Source organism: Sus scrofa, chromosome 10 (assembly GCF_000003025.6).
Source record: "Sus scrofa isolate TJ Tabasco breed Duroc chromosome 10, Sscrofa11.1, whole genome shotgun sequence".
NCBI lineage: Eukaryota > Metazoa > Chordata > Mammalia > Artiodactyla > Suidae > Sus > Sus scrofa.
In genome coordinates, this window is record NC_010452.4 from 14,824,978 (window position 1) to 14,849,796 (window position 24,819).

General features: G+C 37.0%; 1 protein-coding gene across 21 annotated transcripts in view; it reads right to left on the reverse strand.

Moving 5' to 3' along the window:
* Positions 1–24,819, reverse strand: part of CDC42BPA (CDC42 binding protein kinase alpha) — a 291,711-nt gene that overhangs the window by 175,700 nt on the left and 91,192 nt on the right. For all 21 annotated transcript variants that reach the window (XR_002336229.1, XM_021064438.1, XM_021064431.1 and 18 more), the window contains exons 4-5: positions 16,640–16,735; positions 1,490–1,638 (exon numbers count right to left, since the gene is read on the reverse strand). Coding sequence is in view for 20 of the 21 variants with exons in the window: in XM_021064438.1 (XP_020920097.1) it covers positions 1,490–1,638; positions 16,640–16,735 (245 nt within the window). In the remaining variant the exon portion in view is untranslated. The remainder of the gene's footprint in view (positions 1–1,489; positions 1,639–16,639; positions 16,736–24,819) is intronic.

Sequence of the window (24,819 nt, forward strand, 5' to 3'; positions counted from 1 at the left end):
TTTCAGAAGTAATCATTCTTGGTTGAGAATTTAGATGTGAACTGAGTAAAGCTGTTCTCAACTCCACAAGTCTAAGACTAACATTCTTCCAATATTCAAGGACATTTTAAAAATATCTTTAAATGACAGTCCTCAGCTAGGATCTTGGGTTACTGCTTAATCAATAAAAAAGCAGTTTGGCTTCTCCTCCTATCATTCACTCTTGAGCCACACAATACCATCTTAAAAACTGTACTGAGCTTTACAATTTTCAAAGTATGTTCATGTCTTTGTTTTCAATAAAATGTGTGACTATCAACAGAGAAAAGTATATGAATAGAAAAGTGAAACTAAGATCTGTAAAATACATAAATTTTAACCAAAAAATCCTTCTTTTAATAATGTCCTGGAGTTCCCTTCGTGGCTCAGTGGTTAATGAATTCAACTACGAACCATGAGGTTGCGGGTTTGATCCCTGGCCTTGCTCAGTGGGTTAAGGATCTGGCATTGCCGTGAGCTGTGGTGTAGGTTGCAGATGCGGCTCGGAAACCCCGTTGCTGCGGCTCTGGTGTAGGCCAGCAGCTACAGCTCCAGTTCGACCCCTAGCCTGGGAACCTCCATATGCCAAGAGAGCAACCCTAGAAAAGGCAAAAAGACAAAAAATAAATAAATAAATAAAATAAAAAAAAAAAAATAATGTCCTAAAACTTCATTACTAATTAAGTCAATCAGCATTAAGAGGCCTACATCTTAAAAAAACAACCACAGAAAGAAAATTATTCTTTTTTCCGCATTCCTATTCATCACAGAAATCACTCTCATCACCCACAAATCAAAAGAAACAGTCATTTCTTCCTTAGAGCATAAATTTTCCAAAGTGAGGTCACTAGACCAGCAGCATCAGCAGCGTCACCTGGAAAGGTGTCACAGGTGCTAATTCCCCAGCCCATCCAACCTAAGTCAGAAACTCTGGACTTCAATCCTCCAAAAGACGCTGATGCATGCTGCACGCTGAGGTCGTCAAACCACTGTCTTGGAAAATGGCTGTTTCTTTCTACCACGGCAGGATCCATTTAGCTGCTTCTCTTCCTCATCTCTCTACTCTTTCTCACATTTTGCACAACCCAAAGATTTTCTCATTTGAATGATTAATTCAACAATAACACTGTGAGGATTTCTTTTTAAAATGTGAGACTGCCTTTTAAATCAATCAGTTTGAACACTTTTTATTATACATAAATTATGAGCTGTTTATATAGACATATTTTTAATGTGTCAACAAACATAAGAAGACTCCTATATAAAAATCATTTTGTAAAGGGCCTTTTTCTTTTCATTCCATCTTAAGCTATCTACAAAATAACATTTGTAGGAAAATTTTTAAATAAATCATTATAAGTGTCAAAGTTTACAAAGAAGAAATTATTCCACAGCCATCAAAATTATCATTTTTACAAAAACATCTCTTTTGACATTTATACGATCCGCTCCTTCACTGCATCTTACTCACCTGTGTACATAATGCAGCTGATGAACTGAATCAATTGCTATCACCATCTCAGCCAAGTAAAATCGAGCCATATCTTCGGGCAATCTATCTTCAAATTTGCTGAGTAGAGTAAGCAAATCCCCACCAACGTAATAATCCATAACCAGGTACTGGGAATGAAAAAATAAGGTGTACTCAATCAAAAGGCTGAAAAATCAATGTATTTAATGTAACCCAAGGTCAAATAGCACTGGATCAAGTATCTTTGTTGTTAGTTAACAAGAAGCTTCTAAGATGATCAGCAGCAATCATTTTGTCTTGAATATTTCATAAAGCAGTTATATAAATCTTCTAAAAATTAGGGCAGGGGAGTTCCCTGGTGGCTCAGTGGATTAAGAATCTGGCATTGTCACTGCTGTGGCTCTGGTTACAGCTGTGGCATGGGTTCAATCCCTGGCCCAGGAACTTCTGCACACCCCAGGCGTGGCCAAAAAAAAAAACCCCACACCTAGGGCAGGGAAGAACAGAGGATTATCATTATTGTGATGTTGTATTTTGGTAAGATAAAAATAAGGGAAAGTAACAACACCGTCATCATCACCATCAACCTACAATAAAAAACCAGTTTTACCAACACGTCACAGAAAAATATTTTAATTCTCCGAAAAGGTTTTAAAAACTCATTATAGGAGTTCCCGTCATAGCGCAGTGGTTAACGAACCCGACTAGGAACCATGAGGTTGCGGGTTCGGTCCCTGCCCTTGCTCAGTGGGTTGAGGATCCGGCGTTGCCTCTGAGCTATGGTGTAGGTTGCAGACGCGGCTCGGATCCAGCGTTGCTGTGGCTCTGGTGTAGGCTGGTGGCTACAGCTCCGATTCGACCCCTAGCCTGGGAACCTCCATATGCCGCGAGAGCGGCCCAAGAAAATGGCAAAAAAACAAAAAACAAAAAAAAACAAAAAAAACCCTCATTATATAAGACAGTCATTTATGTTGAATATATTCATCTTCAACGGCATTACATGTTCCTTATTTCATCTTGGATCAGTAACAACTTTATTATGACCAGCACCTGGATCAGCATTTGGAAGCCACTGTTATACAGAATACAGAGCAATTCCCACTATATATACATTTCTGATCCTGTACAAGTATCAGAGCAGACATACATATACTCAGAAGGTAACTAATTTTAGATATGGACTCTTATGGGTATGTGTGTATGACACTGTGATTTATAATAAGAGACATATTTTTTGGAATAGAGCAGAGAGTTCCTTAAAACTCTTGGAATTAACTAAGTGACAAGATAAAAGTGTCTTTTGTTATTTCTGACAAGACCCTTTCAACCACAACTAAGTTTATGTTAATGAGGTGACTTTTAGAAAACCCCTAAGAAACCTAAGGAAAAACCAGGGAAAACAACCAAAATTAAAAGACTGGAACTTTCAGTCTCACACCCCACCCTCCAACCCCTCCTCCTACTACCTCCAGGCAAAGAGAATATAAGCTGAATCAATCATCAATGGCCATAAGATCCAGCAATCCCACTTCTAGGCATATATCCATAGAAAACTCTAATTGAAAAAGATACATGCACCCCAATGTAAATAGCAGCACTGTTCACAACAGTCAAGACATGCAAACAACCTAATTGAAAGATGAATAGAGGGAGTTCCCATAGTGGCGAGGCAGAAACGAATCCGACTGGGAACCGTGAGACTGCAGGTTCGATCCCTGGCCTCACTCAGTGGGTTAAGGATCCGGCGTTGCCATGAGCTGTTGTATAGGTCGCAGACTCAGCTCAGATCTGGCGTGGCTGTGGCGTAGGCCGGCAGCTGTAGCTCTGACTGGATCCCTAGCCTGGGAACTCCACATTATGCAGGTGTGGCCCTAGAAAAGACAAAAAAAAAAAAAAAAGACCAAAAAAAAAAGAAAAAAAGATGAATGGATAAAGAAGATGTGGCATACATAAAATGGAATATTACTCAGCCATAAAAAAAGAATGAAACAATGCCATTTGCAGCAATGTAGATACAATTAGAGATTCTCATACTAAGTGAGGTTAAGTGGGAAAGAGACAAATACCATATGATATCACACATATGGAATCTAAACTATGACATAAATGAACTTATTTTTAAAACAAACTCACATGCACAGAAAACAAACTTAAGGTTACCAGAGGGGAAAGGGAGTGAGAGAAGGATAAATTGGGAATCTCTGAGCTACAGAAACAAAAGTAACCTATGAACTTCTGACTGGTGGGTTGAGGTGGGGGGCACTCTTGTAAGACTGAACCCTTCACTGTGAGATTTAATGTCATCTCCAGGTAGACAATATCAGAATTGAGTTAAATTATAAGAAACCCAGCTGGTGTCACAAAAGTGCCTGATGTATGGAAAAGCCACACATTTAATGTCAGAAGTGAAGTAGTATGCAAAGAGTGCCCTGTGTGTAATATACATAAAAACAATAGTCTTCCTTTACAGTGTGTGTATACCAAAAAAGAAAAAACAAAGAATACATACCAAAATGCTGACAGGGATCATCTCTGGGTTGCTGGATTACAGACTCTGTCTTAGCTTTTGGTTATCTTCTAAATTGTTTCATAAACATGTGTTACATACACATGTGCATACTGTTATGTCATGTCATGCCATGCTATTTGTGAGTGAAAACTAGACATAGTAGAAAAGATGGGCTTTATAGTCAGAGAGACCTGTATTCAAACTCTGACTCTAAGTTATAAGTGGCTTTTAGAAAATAACTTCATTTCTTTGATACTTTACTTTCTCATCTATAAAACTACAATAATGATATATTTTTCAGAGTATATCACTTAGCATGAAGGTTAGTAAACAGAATAAATATACATGTCAGTTATAACATCTTGAAGTTAAGGTGACTTTATTATAGAATGGAGTTATTTCAAGGATATTATCAAGTTGACATTAAGATTTAAAAAGTCTAGAGAAAATTCACATTCTTATTACTACATATTAAAATTATAGGCATGGGCAATTTTGTTTTTTAAATTTCATTAGGGTATTATATTACAAAGCTGTATTAGTTTCAGGTATACAACAAAGTGAATTAGTTATACATTATACATATATTCATTCCTTTTCAGATTCTTTTCCCATATATATTACTACACAGTATTGAGTAGATTTTCCGGTGCTATACAGTAGGCCCTTGTTACTTAAAATAAACTTATTTCATGTTTTAAATCTTTGAAAATTAGGCCAAGAATGTATTTCAAATCCTGGTGTATGGTTTACTTGCTATATTTACTAGACCTAATGTTTAACAGGCTCTGTCAAGAAGATTAGATCAAACTAATTTTATATAATAAAATTTTATTAACATAAATATGTTGCTAGAAATGGCAATGGATATGGAGAAGAAATTCATGGCTCTTACTTTAAAAAGAAGTACTTCAGCACAGCGGCAAACACAGAAACTTTCCAAACAAGTCTACTATTAAAATTGGAATCTAATATTTATACATAGAAAGTTGTAAAACGGGAGTTCCCGTCGTGGCACAGTGGTTAACGAATCCGACTAGGAACCATGAGGTTGCGGGTTCGATGATCCCTGGCCTTGCTCAGTGGATTAACGATCCGGCGTTGCCATGAGTTGTGGTGTAGGTCGCAGAGGCGGCTTGGATCCCGTGTTTCTGTGGCTGTGGCGTAGGCCAGTGGCTACAGCTCCAATTGGACCCCTAGCCTGGGAACCTCCATATGCCATGGGAAACGGCCCTAGAAAAGGCAAAAAAAAAAAAAAATTATCAAACATAACTCATTTCTACCATAAACATTTACGAGGTGCCAATCAGGATTTTTTTGGTACCAAAAAGAGGATAAAGAGATGAAAGTCTTGTATATCAAAGGCTTTTCTCTCTTGAAAGTGTATTCTGGCCACTCCTAAGGTCTGAATACACCATTTATCAGTAAACTGCTAAAAAATAATCACTTCAACATTTTTGCCACCCATGGTCACCATTCAAAACTTAGCTCCCTGAGTCATCGTCTATCTTCTACTATTGTCCACATACTTCTATGTGCTTCCCTTAATAAACCCAAGACTCGGAGTTTCCGTCGTGGCGCAGTGGTTAACGAATCCGACTAGGAACCATGAGGTTGCGGGTTCGATCCCTGCCCTTGCTTAGTGGGTTAACGATCCAGCGTTGCCGTGAGCTGTGGTGTAGGTTGCAAATGCGGCTCGGATCCCGCGTTGCTGTGGCTCTGGCGTAGGCCGGTGGCTACAGCTCCGATTCAACCCCTAGCCTGGGAACCTCCATATGCCACAGGGGCGGCCCAAGAAATAGCAAAAATACAAAAAAAAAAAAAACAAAAAAAACCCAAGACTCTAGATCCCTTGGCCTCCAACCTTTCAATGTGCTTCACTGAAACTCTTCTACAGCCAACAAACAACCCTGAGATAGAATAAAAAATGATGGATGAACACATAAGTACTCCTAGCTTTCCTTTCCTGCTGCCTGCTAAACAGCGTTTTGGCTTTGCCTACTCACATTCTTTCCCTACCTTGCCCTTGGAGGTATAGCAGCTGTAGTTAAGACAGAATTCAGCAACTGAGAGAAGCACGATGCAGGAAACACAAAAGAAGAGTCTCAAGAGAAAAGCCATGAGTTGAAAGCGAGCGATACTTGCAATAGGGTTTTAGTGTTAGAGAGACAAGGTGTATCCAAAAAGGCAGACGAGCAATAACCTCACAAGGAAAAAACCTCCTTTTCCTCTATAACACATCCCAGTGAATGTCTCAAAGATCTGGAAGTCACTCTTTTATTCACTCCAACATTCAACTAAATCACCAAGGTCTTGTTGAGTCTATTTCCTACTAAATCTCTGTCAAGTCCATTTACTTCTATCCCTACCACTACCAACAATCCTAATCCAGGCTCCTGGCCTTTCCTGACAATATTACTACTACAGACTTAAGGCCAAAGTGAATAGCTTTCTACAATATATTTTATTCTGTAAACAATTTGCTTTGGAATGGAAAAGAGACTACAGAACAAGAGAGGGAACAAATAAATTCATTTACTAATTCTAAAAATATGTATATATAAGAACCTACTATGTGCTAACATTACATTTATGCAATGGAGATACTACAATAAATAAATCGTAGTTCCTGCCTTCATTGGCATTTACAATCGAATAAAGGAGAAAACACAAATTAATAGGCCCTTTCAGTGTAATATACATCTTTGACAAGGCTAAGCAGAAGGTACTGCTGCAGGCTCTTAAAGGAAAGATCCTAACCTTTTAATCAGGTTCATTCATTCGTTTGCCCAAAATTTATTTTTGTACAATAAATTACCTAAACCAAGTAGTGAAATATTATCTAAACCAAGTAGTTAAATATTCCACTCTTTCCCCCAATTTAATTGAAAAGCCTCCTCGGAAAGGATGCTAAATACACTGCTCCTGGACACTCTATTCTGCTATCATTGTCTATTTATATATCAATATCATATGGTTCTCACTGGCTAATTAGTAAAATTTAACATCTGGTAGGACAAGTTCCTACTTATAGACTACATTTAAAATATTACTCAATATGGCAAAAGCATCTTTAAACAAGTTAAGAAAACTGTAGACTGAGAGGCGATATTCCCAAGACATGTCAAGGAGATAATACTACTAACATAAAGAGCTCCACAGTTTTCATGTGGTGCAGTGGGTTAAGGATCTGGTGTTGTCACTGCGGTGGCCCAGGTTGCTGCTGTGGCATGGGTTCAACCCCTGGCCTGGGAACTTCCACATGCCGTGGGCACAAACCCCAAAAATAAATAAATGAGCTCCTACCAGCTGTAAAGAGGGCAAGCAATCCAACAAAACTAGGCCAAGGCTATTAACAGTTAACTCGCATAAGAGGGAGTACAATTAGACAACACAGAGTCAAAACCAAACACAATTAGCCAATTCATACATGATCAAAACAACAAGATATATTTCACCAATTAGATTAGCAAAAAGACCCTTACCAGTTTGGGGAAAGTGACTTAAAACAACACTACTTTTTGGAAGATGAAAGACTACAACCATTTGGCAAAGTAATATCAGAGTTATCTATTCAATTTTAAAAGGTACATGTCCACTTTTAGGAATACAGTCAAATAAAATAAAAGCTCCAATGTGTAAAGCATGTGGGCAAGTAGGTTTATTGCTTATTTTCAAATAAGAAAATATGAACAGGAGTTCCCGTGGTGGCTCAGTGGTTAACAAATCCGACTAGGAACCATGAGGTTGCGGGTTCGATCCCTGGCCTTGCTCAGTGGGTTAAGGATCCGGCATTGCCATGAGCTGTGGCGTAGGCTGCAGACTCCGCTTGGATCCCGTGCTGCTGTGGCTCTGGTGTAGGCCAGTGGCTGCAGCTCCAATTCGACCCCTAGCCTGGGAACCTCCATATGCCGTGGGAGTGGCCCTAGAAAATGCAAAAAGACCAAAAAAAAAAAAGAAAAGAAAGAAAAAATATGAATAGAGATCAACAAGAAAGCTGTTAAATGGATCGATTCAACATACCTATTCTATGAAATATTATACAGTTGCCCAAAAGAATAAATATATATGCCCATGAGATATTTTAAGGGAAAACATCAAGCTATAGAGTAATAAATACTTTGTAATTCAATTTTTATTAAAAAAAAAGGAACAAAATATACATGCACACGCAGTTATACAAAGCATGAAAAAAAGAAAGATACAGCCAAGTTAACATTAGTTTCCTCAGGAGAGTGGTATGAAAGATGAAGGTTAGAACCATTAACTTTCTCTTTTGGCCGCTCCTGCCGTATGCATAAATTCCCAGGCCAAGGAAGGAACCAAACCCAGGCCACAGCAATGACAATGTGGAATCCTGAACCACTAAGTCACCAGGGAATCCCCAACTATTAACTTTTCAATGCATATAGATCTCTACTGTAAAAGGGAAAAGATCTAGTCAAGTTAAAGTTGACTGATGGAATATAGTTCTGCAAAAGGCCAAAGGTGGAGGCAAAGGTTGATAGGAATAATCCTCAACATAAAGATATACCTCATCCACATCAACAGAACAGGTGCAAATATGGATAATCTGTATATGGGGGAGGGAGGAAGAGAAATGCTGAGGTCAGAGCACAGAAAGTTAAGGGAGTTCAGGTACAAATAACCAATGGCTTTCATTTTCTCCAGGAAGTAGGAGTTACAAAATGAGAGTACAGGGATATTTATATAATGTTTCTATACCGGAGAAGGGGATCATAATTGTTACTCCTGCTTTATGGCTACATAAGAAGACAGTGAAGATAAATGATTGGTCCAAACATACATTACAGAGTGGGAAGGCCAGAACTCAAGATTCTTGATCCTTTTATCAGTTCTGTTTTTACTCAGATAAAACAGAGTCAGTGTTCACTGAAAAAGCTGACTAACTATATCCACGACACACAGGAGATGCTGAGCACCACAATAACGAAAAAGAAATTAAGGATACAGGCTGCGTCTTCAGCAATTTTGTACACCTCTAGGTGTCGATATACATATCAGAAAGTTTCCAACTCTGAATTTCTAAAAAATCTGTAATTCAAAATCTGTGCTTTTTAAGGAACTATATCCCAAGGAAAGAATGCTAAAGCATGTGAAAACACAGCATTCAGAGGAAAAAACCATTTCAGGAACACATGTGCTTTTAAAAGGCTTCATAGGGAGAATATCCAACTCCCTTATTCACTGCTTTATTACATGATGAGATTAATAGTCACTCCTTAGAGCCCCACCTTCTATTTATCCCTCCTTGCTATTTTTTTATTTTACTCTTACAGAAATATCTTGCTAATTATTTCTATTTTCAGCACAAACTGGATTCCTGTAAAGCAGTTAAAGTTCATATGACTAATTACAATTTAACATGTAAATACCTTACATCCTCTAATCAGTTTATAAATGCTAATACAAGAAGTAAAAGTTTTGCTTTAAATATATTCCTATCTTTCTTCCTACCAAACATAAACAGGAAACAGAGGATAAGAAAATGTGAGGAGGAAAGAATTTTTCACTGATTCATAATACTCTAATATCTAAGTGATAAGAGGTTTATGTGTCCATATAGATGCAACTAAATAAGTTCATATTTAATGAATTTTTCTTAAGGAAAACAATGTTCTAATCACATCTTAATATCATTCATTAAATTATGCAACTTTTTTCAAAGCAAATAAAATGCATATATGCAATGACTCTACATAATTTTTTCAGAAACTGGCTGCAGTGATATTTGAGCATGTTACAAATGAAAAGTCAAATCACTTACCACAGCTTTCCTGAAGTATATAGCTCTGTAAATCACGTTACTTATTTGACCGCTTTAGGACAACTAGGGTTAAAAGTTATTTTGGAAAATAACTATGTATAATTAAGTTTCCTTATCTAAAACTGGGTTTGTCAACATTTTTCAATGTTTTTATTTTCTAATTATCTTATAAATATTCAAAATAAACTCTTTAATGGTAACTCAGAAAATTTAGAGCTTCTGACTCCTGAGACTAATATACCATGAAGGTTCCCTTAAACTCAAGAAAAGCTAGCAGTTTACCAAAGATCTGAGTACTAGGGCATTTCAGTCCTCTTCCAGTTACAGTGGAATTTTAATTCTAATATAATTAATGACTGCTTTACATGCACAATTTCTGAGACATTTTGTGAAAAAAATATTAATCCTAATGTCAAATGTGAAAAGCACAGATAAGGCTAAATAACTCATAGGAGAGAGAATGATAAGTCAGGCTTTTCATTGAAAATTAGGCAAAATTTTGCTATATAAAATTTGGTATTTGGACACTTTATTTCCCTATCTATTCATTTCTATGTTTATAACAAAATGTCAAGTTGTAAGCAATCCATAAATATACAGTGTTGCATCCATCTACAATGGAATACACTGTCATAGTTGGTTTTAGTCCTTATTTAAATAAGGACTTATTTAAATAAGCTTTTCAAAGTCATCATGATAAACAAAATTTTGCCAAGCAAATACTCAGCATGTGTTTGATTTACTCTTAATTTTGCTGATAAATCTATGCATAATATATTTGCATTAATAGTCACCCACAAAATTTAATATAAGTATAGTAAATTCAAGTCAAATATTAGTCCATTTAACAACTGAGCAACCAGCACATGCAAAGCTCTATGTTACAACTTTTAAACAATTCTGACTATAACCCACAGTAATAAATATATATGGTTTATATGATTACTCAGTATACATTATCAAAGAAAGAAGTGCTATAAAACAGTATTTACTCTTACTACTTGAACTCTATCATTTTCTGTTCTATTTAATTTTTAAATGCTGGTTGTAACCCATTAAACTGATTTTATGACTCACTAATGGGTCACAATCTACAGTCTGAAAAATACCATCACACTCTAAAAGTATGTAAGGGATATAAAGACGGTAATGATCCTGTTTGAACACCTGGATCTGGATCTGGCTTGAAATCAGATAAATCCCACAACTATTAAGTTACACTAACCTTTACTGAGGGTTTATATCATTTATTTAATTTTTCAAAGCTGTACCAAAAAAATCAAAGATTTGTATAATCATACATAGGTTAATCATACAATAGCAGGACTAAAAAATGTAAAGCTAAAAGGAAATAAAGATTAATTCAAATTGGGAATTCTGGAAATACTGTTAAGATGTAGAATTTGAGCACAGTTTTAAAGTATTAGACTTCAACAGGAGAGTGGCAGGAAGAGGAAGAGGAGTGGCACTAGTATGAAAGGTACCAAGGACAATACAGACAAGAAGGAAGCATACAAAGAATGCTCAAAACTGCCAAGGTTTCCCCTGAGCCTGAAACACAAGGGAAGGGCAGGCCCAACATTTCCAGTCATATCTTTATTTACCACAATATTACACTTAACACCATTAATGGTTTCCTCTACCATCTCTCCTTTCTTTAGTTTCCATGGTGCAGTGTTTTGATTCTTTCTGGCTCTGGCCATTTCCACTGGTTTTCTACTTCATGGGGCACCCTATCTCTGTCTTCTCTAGGCAAACTTGTTTCCTCATTTTATAAGCACTACTCAGTGATTCTCCTGGTAGTCACTGTTATCTATAAAAGACATCAGCCAACTTTTCCTCTAAAGCACCAGATAGTAAATACTTTAGGCGTGGCTGGTCAAGCAGCAAAATGAAAGATATTATATAGGTATGCATATAATAAGAGAAAACAAAATTTCCACATATTTCACTGGCAAAATTCAAAATGTGTTAATAATAATTTAGCACAATTTTGTAATACAAACTAATGAGAAAACAAAATGCTTTTGTGGGGAGAGGGGAATATAACAGTTTGCTTAACTGAGGTTCAAAAGGCTGTGTTCCCTATCGCCAAAAGTCAGTTACAAAGGTTAATCTGTATATGCTGATCTGTAATGAGATTTAACACATTTCATCTGTGGAACTATCTATTCATGAAAACAGGTACTGCCAAACACTGGTATCAGTTCATTTGTCTATCATTTTAACTTAGCATATTCCTCCCTTAGAAGGCATGTGGAGAATGCTATTAAATTTTTTTCCTCATAACTTGTGTTTAATATGCCATTACACAACAGATTAACCACTTCTAACTGAAAATTAGGTACAAATTCTCAATTGCCCAGTTAAATGGATTTTGAACTATGGACATTTCCTTTGTATTACATCAAGTCCCCAAAAATGATTCCAGAACTGTAGTTTGAGCTCAAATGATCGATCTACTGCAAATCTGTGGCAAAATGAAGATCTCGCTCCTTTTTACTTTTGACAGCCTGGGAAGTAGATATAGCAGCTTGACATTACTTGTGATTCAAACACTATTACTTGTTAAAATGACTTCACCACAGCATTAAGTGTTGCTTTGCTCTGTAGTTTTATGTTAAATTTATTTTTAAAACATATCAAGTCTACAGGGAAAGCTAATTTCCAAACCTATTCAATACCTGATAACAATGGTTGAGGATGGGGGTTCTGGTTCAGAAATATTTCAATCTTCCTCCTTGGTTCAAAATATTGGAATAAAATGTTACCACTGCAAAACCAGTGAATGGTTGTATGGTATAGCAAGGATGTTAACCTTTGATTTCTTTCTTTCTTTTTTTTTTTTTTTTTTTTTTTCTTTTTAGGGCTGCTCTGGCAATATATGGAAGTTTCCAGGCTAGGGGTCTAAACCAGAGCTACTGCTGGGGGCCTACACCACAGCCCCACCAACACTGGATCCCTGGCCACTGAGTGAGGCCAGGGATCAAACCCGTGTCCTCATGGATCCTAGTTGGGATCGTTAACCATTGATCCATGAAGGGAACCTCCTACCTTTAATTTCTGATCAAAATTCATGGAAATGATAATAGTTGTTTCCACAAGACTGAATGAAGTGCAATGTTGATATTGCTGGTTCAACACGTAATATATTCAAATATTTGCTGCAAACTAACTGCTGATTAATGAGAGAATGCACATCCACAGTCTTAAAGCACCTAATATTTTCACATGATTTGTAAATCTGTCCAAATAGCTTTTTTCTGCTCCACACTTTCAAATAATATGGACTATAATGATTTCACACTAATTTCTCAGGTACTTCAAATTCAAGCAATGACTCTTCAAATAACTCAGCAGAATCAGTAACATCTTTCAACTCAAGAGCCAAAGAAAACTTCTCAATGTAACAGGAAATGATTATTCCTCTGGATTATTTCTCCATCATTGATGTTACTCCCAGTGTCCTCAAATCTTTGAGCAAATGCACTCACCAAGAGGCTAATAGTCTCAGATAAGTTTCTTTTCTGCAAACCCAGTTCTTTGGCTGCTGCAATCAAACATGATTTACTTAACACTGGTACACAGCTTCCTTTGCTTGATTAACAGATGAGCCACTCAGGAGACTACAGTTGTAGCCTCATTTTCATTTTTAATTTTTGTGAAAAAAACTCTGCTATGATAATACATTGTTTTAAATTTTCTGACTTTCTGGTTTCTGCCTTCCTGTGAGTTAGGGATGTTGTGATGAGTGCTCAGTTTGGCAATGCAGACATTTATTACAGTCTATTGGTACAACTGTAGTAGATCATGTAATAAACACCGGCTGTAATTTAATTCATTAGCAAAATAATCCATACTCCACTGTGCCTTAAAAGTATGATATCTGAGAAATCTAGTTTTCTTTCATTTGACATGAGGCATATGTCACTATTCATTTAAAAAAATAATAAAATGTGATAGTATAGCAATGTATAGCACTGGACTGCTATCAAGTTATAACTGTCACTGCAGACTGTAGTCTGAGTAACAGTGCAAAGCAATGAGAGTTAACACATGTAGCAGTGTTACCCCCGTCACAGCACTGGTTTCCATCGCAAATAGTCAACACTGCCACTGTAGAGCAAAAGCTGCCAGAGATAACATATAAATCAGTGGGCATGGCTGCATTTCAATAAAACTTTACAGACAATGAAATTTTAATTTTACATAATATTCAAATGTCACAAAATAACCTTCTTTTGATTTTTTTCAACTACTTAAAAATGTAAAAACAATTCTTGGCTCCCGAGTTATACAAAAACAGGTGGGCCAGGAGTTCCCATTGTGGTGCGATGGAAACAAATCCGACTAGGAACCGTGGGGTTGCGGGTTCGATCCCTGGCCTTGCTCAGTGGGCTAAGGATCCGGCATTGCCGTGAGCTGTGGTGTAGGTCACAGATGCGGCTCAGATCTGGCATTGCTCTGGCTCTGGCAAAGGCCTGCAGCGACAGCTCCGACTGGACCCCTAGCCTGGGAACCTCCATATGCTGTGGGTGTGGCCCTAAAAAGACAGAAGACAAAAAAATAAAATAAAACAAAAATAGGTGGGCCAGATTTGAGCTGCAGGCCACAGTTTACCAAAATCAGATATATAAAAACTCTTAGATGTATAGTGCTAGTCACCCTCAGAAACTTAGACATCTAACCCATTAAAAGAATCATGTGACAATTCAAACCCAACATATACCAAATCAAACTAATCATCTTCCCACTCTTGAAAATTTTCTCCTCCTCCTATATTCCCCAACTCAATTCATCAACTACCATCCACTGAATCCCATAAGCCAGACACCAGAAAACTGGGAATCATTCCAACTCCTCTCTTCTCCACTGACATTCATCAAACACAGTAAGTTCTAATTATTGTACTTCCTCAACAGTACCTGAAACCATCCTCTCTATCACCTTTATTCAAACTCTCGTTATCTGTCATCTGAATATTGCAAAAGTCTCATTAGTCTCTCTAGTTTTACCCCCTGAAATCCATCCTTCACACTGCTTCTAGGATGTTCTATATAAAATACACACTGATTAATCAGTCTGTAAAACTCCCCCTAGAAATTAAAACAAAATTGCAACTCCTCAGCATGGCCTGCCCCCTGGAAGCCTCATTTTACCCCTCTCTCCCCTTCCTTACTATAATCACACTAGCCCTTTCTCTCATTCTTCAAACACCTCAGTCCTTTCCTACCACAAACTTTCTATATTCCTAAAACAGCAGTTTTCACACCTTGCTGTATAAAAGGCCCCTGAAGTCGCATGAAAGAAAGTGGAAGGAGGAAGCTGAAAGATCAGTCAGGAGAGCTCCATTTCTATATGCTTCATTGATTGTCTAGGCTTTCAGAGATAGTATCATTTTAAAAAACAAACACAAAGGAGTTCCAAGACCAAAAAAAAAAATTGTTTTTGAAACTCATGGCTGTGAAAGTCTAATCTCCTTACCATAACTTATAAGGTGCTATATGATATGATTCTCTCATCTCTCCTCCCTCACCCTCCTCTTTCTCTTTCCTCCCTCAAAGGGAATATAACCGATGGCTTCAAATTTCTACCCTTTTGCTCACCCAGACCTCTCTGCCTCTTCTTGCTTCATCGGTCAGCTAGCTTACATTGACCTAGAAGAGTCCTTATTGACTTCATACCTTTGAATAAGTGTTACATTTTTTTTATCTGAAATAATCCGAAAATATTATTTACTTATATTGTGGATTTTTTTTTTAGAGTCGCACCCTAGGCACATCCAAGTTCCCAGGCTAGGGGTCAAATCGGAGCTGCAGCTGTGGACCTACACCTATGCCACAGCAATGCAGGATCCGAGATGCATCTGTGACCTACACTGCAGCTCATGGCAATGCCGGATCCTTAACGCATTAAGTGGGACCAGGGATCGAACCAGTGTCCTCGTGGATACCACTCAGGTTCGTTACCACTAAGCCACAAAGGGAACTACTGATTGCGGATTCTTTGTCTGACTTTCCTTGCAAGAACATTACAAGAGTAAGAAAAGAGATCCTTCGTCTGTCTTATTCACTACTGAATCTATAGAATCTAAAGAACAGTGCCTGGAACACAGCACATGTCCAATAAATATCAAAGTCATAAAAAATGACTTATTAATTTTTATTCCACAGTGTATATAGCATAATGCCTAGCACACACCAGGAACTCAACACGTGTGTGCTAAAAAAAAAAAAAAAAAAAGCCTTGAAATAAAAACTGAGGTCAGAAAATGAAGTCTTAAATAACAGGCCAAGGGATTATACACTCAAATAGGCAGATTTCATCTCATTTTCCTATTCACTTGTTAATCTCTTCAATCTTCAATTGGCAGTGCTTCTAATAGTTTGATTTTCCTCCAAGTTCTTTCCCAACTTCTTTTGTCAAGTGGTTCACGATGTTGATATAAAATTAGACATAGCCTAGATTTTAAATATGGCCCTACTTAAAGTAGCACAAAAGAACTCTGAAAAATATGTAAAATTCTAAATAGTAATAGAATACTACAAATAAAATATATTGGGAAAATCACACAAAAAAATCCTGACCACATTTTATAGAATTAAATGTTTGGATTTACTCTAGACTTGCTTATTAAAAAGCATAAAAAATTCCAATGGAAAGGTACTGAATTACCCCGGGTGGGGGCGGGAGGGGGGGGAAATCACATATTAACTAAACAACATTAAGCTCTGTGAAATTCAGTGGTTTTCTAAATAACATTTATATGTAAATAATACTTAAAGAGAAAATAATGCTAAATTCTGCCAATAAAAAGTTAATAAGCATACAGACATATAAAAATGATTCTTACCAAATTGTTGTCATCCTGGAAAGCATAATGCAAAGTTGTAATCCATTTATTGTCTCCATTCACTAACACATCCCTTTCTTCACGAAAACATGCTGTCTGAAAAGGAAAAGAAAAATTTTTTAGATATAGGACACTTTATGTAAAACTAGGAAATATACTATGCAAGCAATTGCTTAAAATATTTGTTACATTTTATGGTCTGAAAAAGGAGTATATTCAATATTACATGACTTTTTAACAAGTCAAGTTTCAAAGCACCCTCAGAAATTGGACAACTGAAAGAATACACTTAAAAATATTTTACATTTAAAAAGTGTCATTAAGTCAAAACAAAAACAAAAACAAAAATATACAGAACCCTTTAACAACCATGGCTCAACCTACTATCTAGATAATATAAAATGTCAACATTTGGTCACATTTCCTTCTGATCTTTTTGTTTTTCAGAAGATACAAAGTTGAAGCCTTCTCATTCCCAAAGCATCCTCATCCTGTCCTCCTCTGATAAAACGAACAACCTGAAGTTAGTATACATTCTTCCCGGCACGTGCTCTGACTACACCTGTAGGTGTCCAAAAACAATAGAATTGTTTTTTGTGTTTTGAAAATTTACAATGAACAGTATAATTGTATTTATACTTTTCCAACTTGACTACATTTTACTCAATAATGCTGCTTTGCTTTTAATTACTATGGTATTCCACTGTATGAATAGAGCAGAACTGATGTAACCTCCCCCATAATCACGAAAACATAGGTTATTCCTAACTTTGTGCTATGTCAATGCTGCAATGAAGTTTCTCTAGGGCATACACTAGAAGTAGAAATGCTAGATACACGCATTTTCAACTTTACCAGATACAGTCAATTTTTTTTACTTACCAGATACAGTCAACTTTACCAGATACAGTCAATTTTTTTTGCTTTACCAGTTACCACCCTCCCCCTTTTTCCATATCCTCAACTGTACTCAGCATTGTTAGACAATATGATGGGTGTGAAATATCTCGGCATTTTCTAATTAGCATATTCTTAATTACAGGTGCAAATAAATAATTTCACGTATGCCTACTGGACATCTGAGTTTTCTCTTTGAATTGTTCACTCTCTTGGCCCATTTTCTATAGTGGATTGTCTGTTTCTTACTGATTTATAAAAGTTTTAATTTATTCTGAGGGTATACTTCCACAATTACAAAGACATATCCTAGAGAACCTTAGAAATGTATGACTAAAAATTAAAAAATAACTTTATATGATACAATTCTATATCTTCACATTTTTATTTGAAAATCTACTATGCCATTAAAAAATTACAACCATGTTTTTGTTGCACCAATTTTATAAGCTTTTCACAGTGCAATACATTTTAGTTCTCAGAGACAAAAAAAAGGTTAATTTCTCAAGGTTCTTGTTTGCCTTAGCAGCATTTGATAGAGGATCTTTTACATACGTTTGTAATAGATGAAAAACCAGATTGTGCTCAACTTTCGTCTCAGCAAATGAGTTTTCTAATTTTTCTTGGCTCCTTTTTACAGTTTCTCATTCCCTTTTATAGTAATTGCATCTTTGTTGATAGCCTTTCTTAACTTCCTCATATATTCAGTTCCATCTTTTTGAACTTGCTGTCTGTTCGACTAAAGAGGTCTGTTTCATTGTGTGCTCCTTCGCAGAATTCTCCTGTTCTTTTAACTGGGAGTCGTTCCTCTGCTTCTTTTTTTTTTTTTGTCTTTTTGCTATTTCTTTGGGCCGCTCCCGCGGCATATGGAGGTTCCCAGGCTAGGGGTCGAATCGGAGCTGTAGCCACTAGCCTACGCCAGAGCCACAGCAACGCAGGATCCGAGCCGCGTCTGCAATCTACACCACAGCTCACGGCAACACCGGATCGTTAACCCACTGAGCAAGGGCAGGGACCGAACCTGCAACCTCAAGGTTCCTAGTCGGATTCGTTAACCACTGCGCCACGACGGGAACGCCGCTTTTTTTTTTTTTTTTAAAGCAAAACGTGTACCAGGTTTTTGGTCCAAATTGTGTAAGATGAGTTAAACTCAAATTGCCTTCCATTAACCCATAAATGTTTATTTCTGTAAGCATAGCTATACTGAAATAAAGTTTTAAAACGCAAAAAAAAATTTTTTTAAGAAAAAAGAAAATCTACAATGCCAGAAAGTACAGAAAGAACTGAAAATTAAGCAAAAACTAAAAGTCTCCCTGAGTCATGCCCTCGTAGTTTCACTGGCCACCTGTTAGGTCCAGAGGTTACCACCAATAATTAAGTTGGTTATCTTCTCAGAAAATGTCTACATATATCTAGGCACGTGCGCGCACGCGCGAACACACACACACACACACACACACACACACACACACACACTACACTCATGTGGTGTCCCATCTTCCCTACCTTTCTTTCATTACACAGATGAGAGCATCACAGTGATCTGTAAGTCTTTTTTTTTTTTTTTTTTCAAGTAACAATATACCTGAACAGCTTTCCACACCAGTACACAGAGACCTACTTAGTTTTTCTTTGGGGCTGTAGCAAATTTCATACACACTGTAAAGCCATCATATAGTATTCTACACAGACTAGGTGCCTAATAATTTATTTCCCACAAGGATTTCTCATCGTGGTGCAGTGGAAACAAATCTGGCTAGGAACCATGAGGTTGCAGGTTTGATCCCTGGCCTCACTCAGTGGGTTAAGGATCTGGCATTGCCGTGAGCTGTGGTGTAGGTCAAAGACGTGGCTCAGATCCTGCATTGCTTGGCTGTAGCACAGGCTGGCAGCAACAGCTCCAATTAGACACTGATCCTGGGAACCTCCATATGCTGCAGGTACAGCCCTAGAAAGCAAAAAAAAAAAAAAAGAATTTATTTCTCAAAAGATAAACTCAATAGCCATAATATACAAAACAATTAACAATGCCTAATTGACACTATTTTTCCCTAATTACTCTAATTTTTACATGTATTTCCATAAATTTTATTTGATGCAACAGAATTTCCAAAGCGATTCACTGAACAGCATCATCACAGCAAATATTAAAAACAAACAAAGCTTAAACCAAATGAATGGGCAGTTTAACCTGTCAACTCAATTATTAAAATCTACAGTATGATGCTTGGTTCACTTTAGGAGGAAAACAGAATCACTTGACATACTCACCACAAAGTTCTGTTTTAGACTTTAACTGACCTTAGGTTACGGTTTACTGCTAATATTTTAGAGAGATGGCAAAGTCCATCCGAGCCTAGAAGACACCTTCCTCCTGGCTTTATCTTACCATGACAGCTATTTGAAATTTCAAAGACATTTCTAGCTAGAATCTAATAAACATTTGATTGGTGACTCCAAACAAAATAAAGCTCCAAAGACTACCTGTGAACACGACAGATTAAAGTTTAGTAGATTCTAATCTGTTCTAAACTGTTTAGTGAAAAAACAATTTTTAAAAATATAAAATAAACTATTTATAATATAAACCTGAAAACATATACAAGAGAAAGCAATCCCCTATTCCCAATGTACCCATCAACTAACTTCAACAATTATTCCATTGTCGAATCTTGCTTCATCTCTACTCTCATCCATTTACCACCCTCCTTCCACAAGCATACGTGTGCACATGCACACATATGTATAAATACACAGGATTTCTTTGGAAGCAAATCTTAGACACCACAGAACTTTAGCCATACATATTTAAGTATTATAAACTATTCTTATTAGTGTCTCAGATACTGAGTTTAGATGTGAAGCACAATCTCAGTTTTTGCTTCAGGTGTCAGTCAGGTGTCACAGGAGAAGAGGGATGGGAGGTAATGCTACTGGCATCTAAAGGGAAGGAGCCGGGGCTGCTGCTTCACATGCTACAATGACTATGACAGCCCCAAAAGGAACTATCTGACAACTGGCCTCAAACATCCTAAGTGGCACTGTTGAGAAACCATGTTCTGATCAATATTAACCAAACCATGATGTATGTATACCAAGGATTCAATATAATAGAAGACTTTCAATAACGTCTGCTTCAATTATTTTTTTGAAAAAACTAAGTAAGATTTTTTATAATATTCTCCTTTTAAAAAAAGAATATTTGAATCTCTAAAAACGCAATAATCACAAAGAGGAGGTTGCTGGAAACCACGTAACTCCTTCAGATTCTATCACTCAGTTTCTATTCAACCAAACATCCTGTTAGCCACAGCTACAGTTCTGACTGTTACATAGTTTAACATTGTTCATATCCAGTTATAATTTGTATAAATGGGAGTTTCCATAATGGCTCAGTGGAAATGAACCCAACTAGTATTCATGAGGACACAGGTTCGTTCCCTGGCCTCAGTGGGTTAAGGATCCAGCGTTGCAGTGAGCTGTGGTGTAGGCCGGATGCTACAGCTCTGATTAGACTCCTAGCCTGGGAACCTCCATATGCCACAGATGCCGCCCTTAAAAGACAAATAAACAAACTGTGTAAATGTTATCCTTAATGGGTTAATGGTTAAAAAGAAACAAGAAAAGGAATACCAAGTTAATATGGAAGACATATAAATGATAATAACTCTGCAAAACTGTCACATGATGCCCTTCCTTAAATCCATAGGCACATTCATCAGATCAGCATTCTTACACAGAACATCCAAACTGCCTGAGTACTTGAAAAAAAGTGTGTTAAAATGAGAAAATCCATTCATGATATGTCTAATTCAGCTTCTCATTTATTAGTAATAAAGACTTATCTCATCCATAAAGTATTATCACAGAAAAAGTCTTTCAACTAATAACTGATCATTCTAAGCTAATATTTAAGGTGAAAAAAAGCAAGGGTCAGGAGTTCCCATTGTGGCTCAGTGGTTAACGAATCTGACTAGGAACCATGAAGTTACAGGTTTGATCCCTGGCCTCAATCAGTGGGTTAAGGCTCTGACGTTGCCATGAGCTGTGGTGTAGGTTGCAGATGCAGCTTGGATCCTGCATTGCTGTAGCTGTGGTGTAGGCCGGCAGCTACAGCTCCGATTAGGCCCTTAGCCTGGGAACCTCCATATGACATGGGAATGGCCCTACAAAAGACAAAAAAAAAAAAAAAAAGGCAAGGGTCTCTTTGTTTTTAAAAAATAAACAAGTAGAATTTTAAAGTGCAAAACGTAAGAACTTCAGGAGTTCCCATGGCGCAGTGGGTTAGGGATCCAGTGTTGTCACTGCAGCAGCCCAGGCTGCTGCTGTGGGTCAGTTTCAATCCCTGGCCCAGGAACTTCCACATGCTGTGGGTACAGACAAATAAATGCAAGAACTCCAGATATCAGCCTTATACATCAAAGCATCAAGTTACCTTTAAATCTCCATATTAATACATATTTGATGGCCAAATCAAACATGAACTATGTCACAGAAATCATTTGATAACATACACAATTGGCAAAAGCATAAGAAAACAGACATGCTTTACATCTATGAGTGCAGAGGTAGACTTAGTCAACCTTTTTAGATGACTATCAAAGTTTAAATCTACACCCATCCCATGACTTCCACTGCTGAGAGGTTTATTCTGGGGAGTAGATAAATTCTAGAGTGAACAGAACATGAATATCCCTTAGCATAAAAATTATCCTGAAAACTCCTTCGACCTCAGCATACACAACCTGGAGTAACTCAGAGTAACCAAACAACAGCAACGTCTCTGATTAACAGTACTTCACAGCCCCTGTTATTTTTATTTTACACTGCATATACTCTCTTAGGTGGCATATCCAGTTCTGATGTACTATTTTCTCTCTTGTTTTGAAATTCCTCTTTGTCAAACACACAGTTAGATTTGGCGAAATAACCAAATAAAAATAGTAAAAAGGTAAAAATAATCTAAATGCCCATCAATGTTTAAAAAAAAAATCAACCTACTAAATAATATATCCATTCAGTATAATGAAAGTATTAGAAAGAATGAGATAAATGTATAAATATGGAAACAGAAAAATCTAATATATTATTAAATGATAAAAGCAATGTGAAAAAAATCAGACTTTTAATATGATTCCTACATAGTAAAATTTTTTATTAACGATAAATAAGAAACTCAATAATGATTTACTTTGAACAGGAAGACCAGATATCTGGGAGAGAGAGAAAAAGGAGCTTTCATGTTTTTTACTTCTTATTTTCTGTAGTGATTGCAGGTTTTTTTCCTTTTTAGGGGCGCACCTGAGGCATATGGAAGTTCGCAGGCTAGGGGTTGAATCAGAGCTGCAGCTGCCGCATACACCACGGCCACAGCCACCCCAAATCCAAGCCGCAACTGTGGCCTATATCACAGCTTGCAGCAATGGGATTCTTAACCTAATGAGTGAGGCCAGGGATTGAACCCACATCCTCATGGTTATTAGTCAGGCTCTTAACCTGCTGAGCTACAACAGGAACTCCTGCATTTTTTTTTAAACTGTAGGTGGTAAATCAGGAAATAGAGGCAGTTCCAATCTAATGACCTCGATACTATTACTACTGCTGCTACTACTCCTACTACTGGCAAATACAAATATTAAAACAACAAAACAGAGCTAGCAACAATAACAAAAATAAGACAATAGGAAAACCAGTACTATCGCCATTAAACAGTGATATATATACATTATCACTGTGATATATATTATAGATATGTTATTATTCCACTTATGGTGTAGAAATGATTATCTTTCTTTAATAATGAGATAACTGAGCCTTGAAAGGGTCTGGCTCTTAAGATTTTGTGAACTAAACTGCATCTTCCAGGTAAATGACTAAGACATCTCCTATACAAGTAAAACCAGTTAAGAACTGAATAAATTTGACAAGAAAGTAAAATTTACAGAACAGATTGGGAGAAGTTAACTTAAGGAATTATTGATGTACTAACAAAGTTTGTAAATGATGAATCTGTTGAGATATTATCTCTCTAACTATAAGATTATTTACTTGTTCAGCTAGCACATACAGAAATAGACAAGGTTTCCTAGTACCTTCAAATAATACATATCCTACTAATTATATATTTGTTATATACCTTAAATAGAAATAGATATGGTAAATAAGTTGGAGGTAAATCTCTGAAAATTGTTTTAAAGTATCAATAATACACAGCTGAAAAGATAAGGAACTTTGCTGCTCATGTGTAATCTTTTTTTTTTTTTTTCTTCGTCTTTTTATGGCCACACCCACAGCATATGGAGGTTCCCAGGCTAGGGGTCCAGTCGGAGCTGTTGCTGCAGGCCTTTGCCAGAGTCACAGCAACGCCACATCCAAGCCGTGTCTGTGACCTACACCACAGCTCACGGCAACACCGGATCCTTAACCCCACTGAGCGAGGCCAGGGATGGAACCCTCGACCTCGTGGTTTCTAGTCGGATTCATTAACCACTGAGTCATGATGGGAACTCCAGAACATAATTATTTACTATTTTTTAATAATAAGATTTATTGCTCCAACTGCTGGAAATGCTATCAGCTCCCCCAGGTTTGTCTTAGACGCAGAAAAGCCACTAGTCCAAGGTCATGTCCTTCTGGCGGCAGCCCATATCCAAAGACTGACTGAGGTAGGTACCCAAAGGTCAATCATTCAGCCCAAGGCAGGACGACTCGGAAGGACTTTTTCTGCTCCACACCTTCCTGTTGGATCAATAGAAGCTTCTGGGACAGCCTGGCTTCTCCCTGACAAATCACATTTCACCCTCTTTCCCTGCTATCAGTGTCAACTGCAAAGGTACTACCTAATAAATAGACTGCACACTCAACTCCATTTCAATGTTTGCTATAACCTGGAAAATGCACCAGTGACAATAAGGCAATTCAGTCTTAGGGAAATACAAAAGTAAATATTGAAGCTATTGACTATAATGGGCACTGGCTCATATGTCAGAGAACGACATAAAAGTTTACAGATACTTCTTAAAATCGGGTTTTATTACTTCTGTAATTACCTCTGGGAGGTAGAGTGGGGCTGGACCTGTGTCGGGTGCAATCAAAGAGTGTTTTAGCTTTATCTGTAATGTGCTAATATTTGTTTACAAAGAATGTATCTGTATTTCACATGTGCAGTTTTTTCAGCAAACAGAAAAAATGACTGAAAGCAAAATTTTCCAAAAATGTTATTAATCCTAGAATACAAGGGATTATTAGTTTCTTCTTTGTGTTTTACTATATTTTTCAATTTT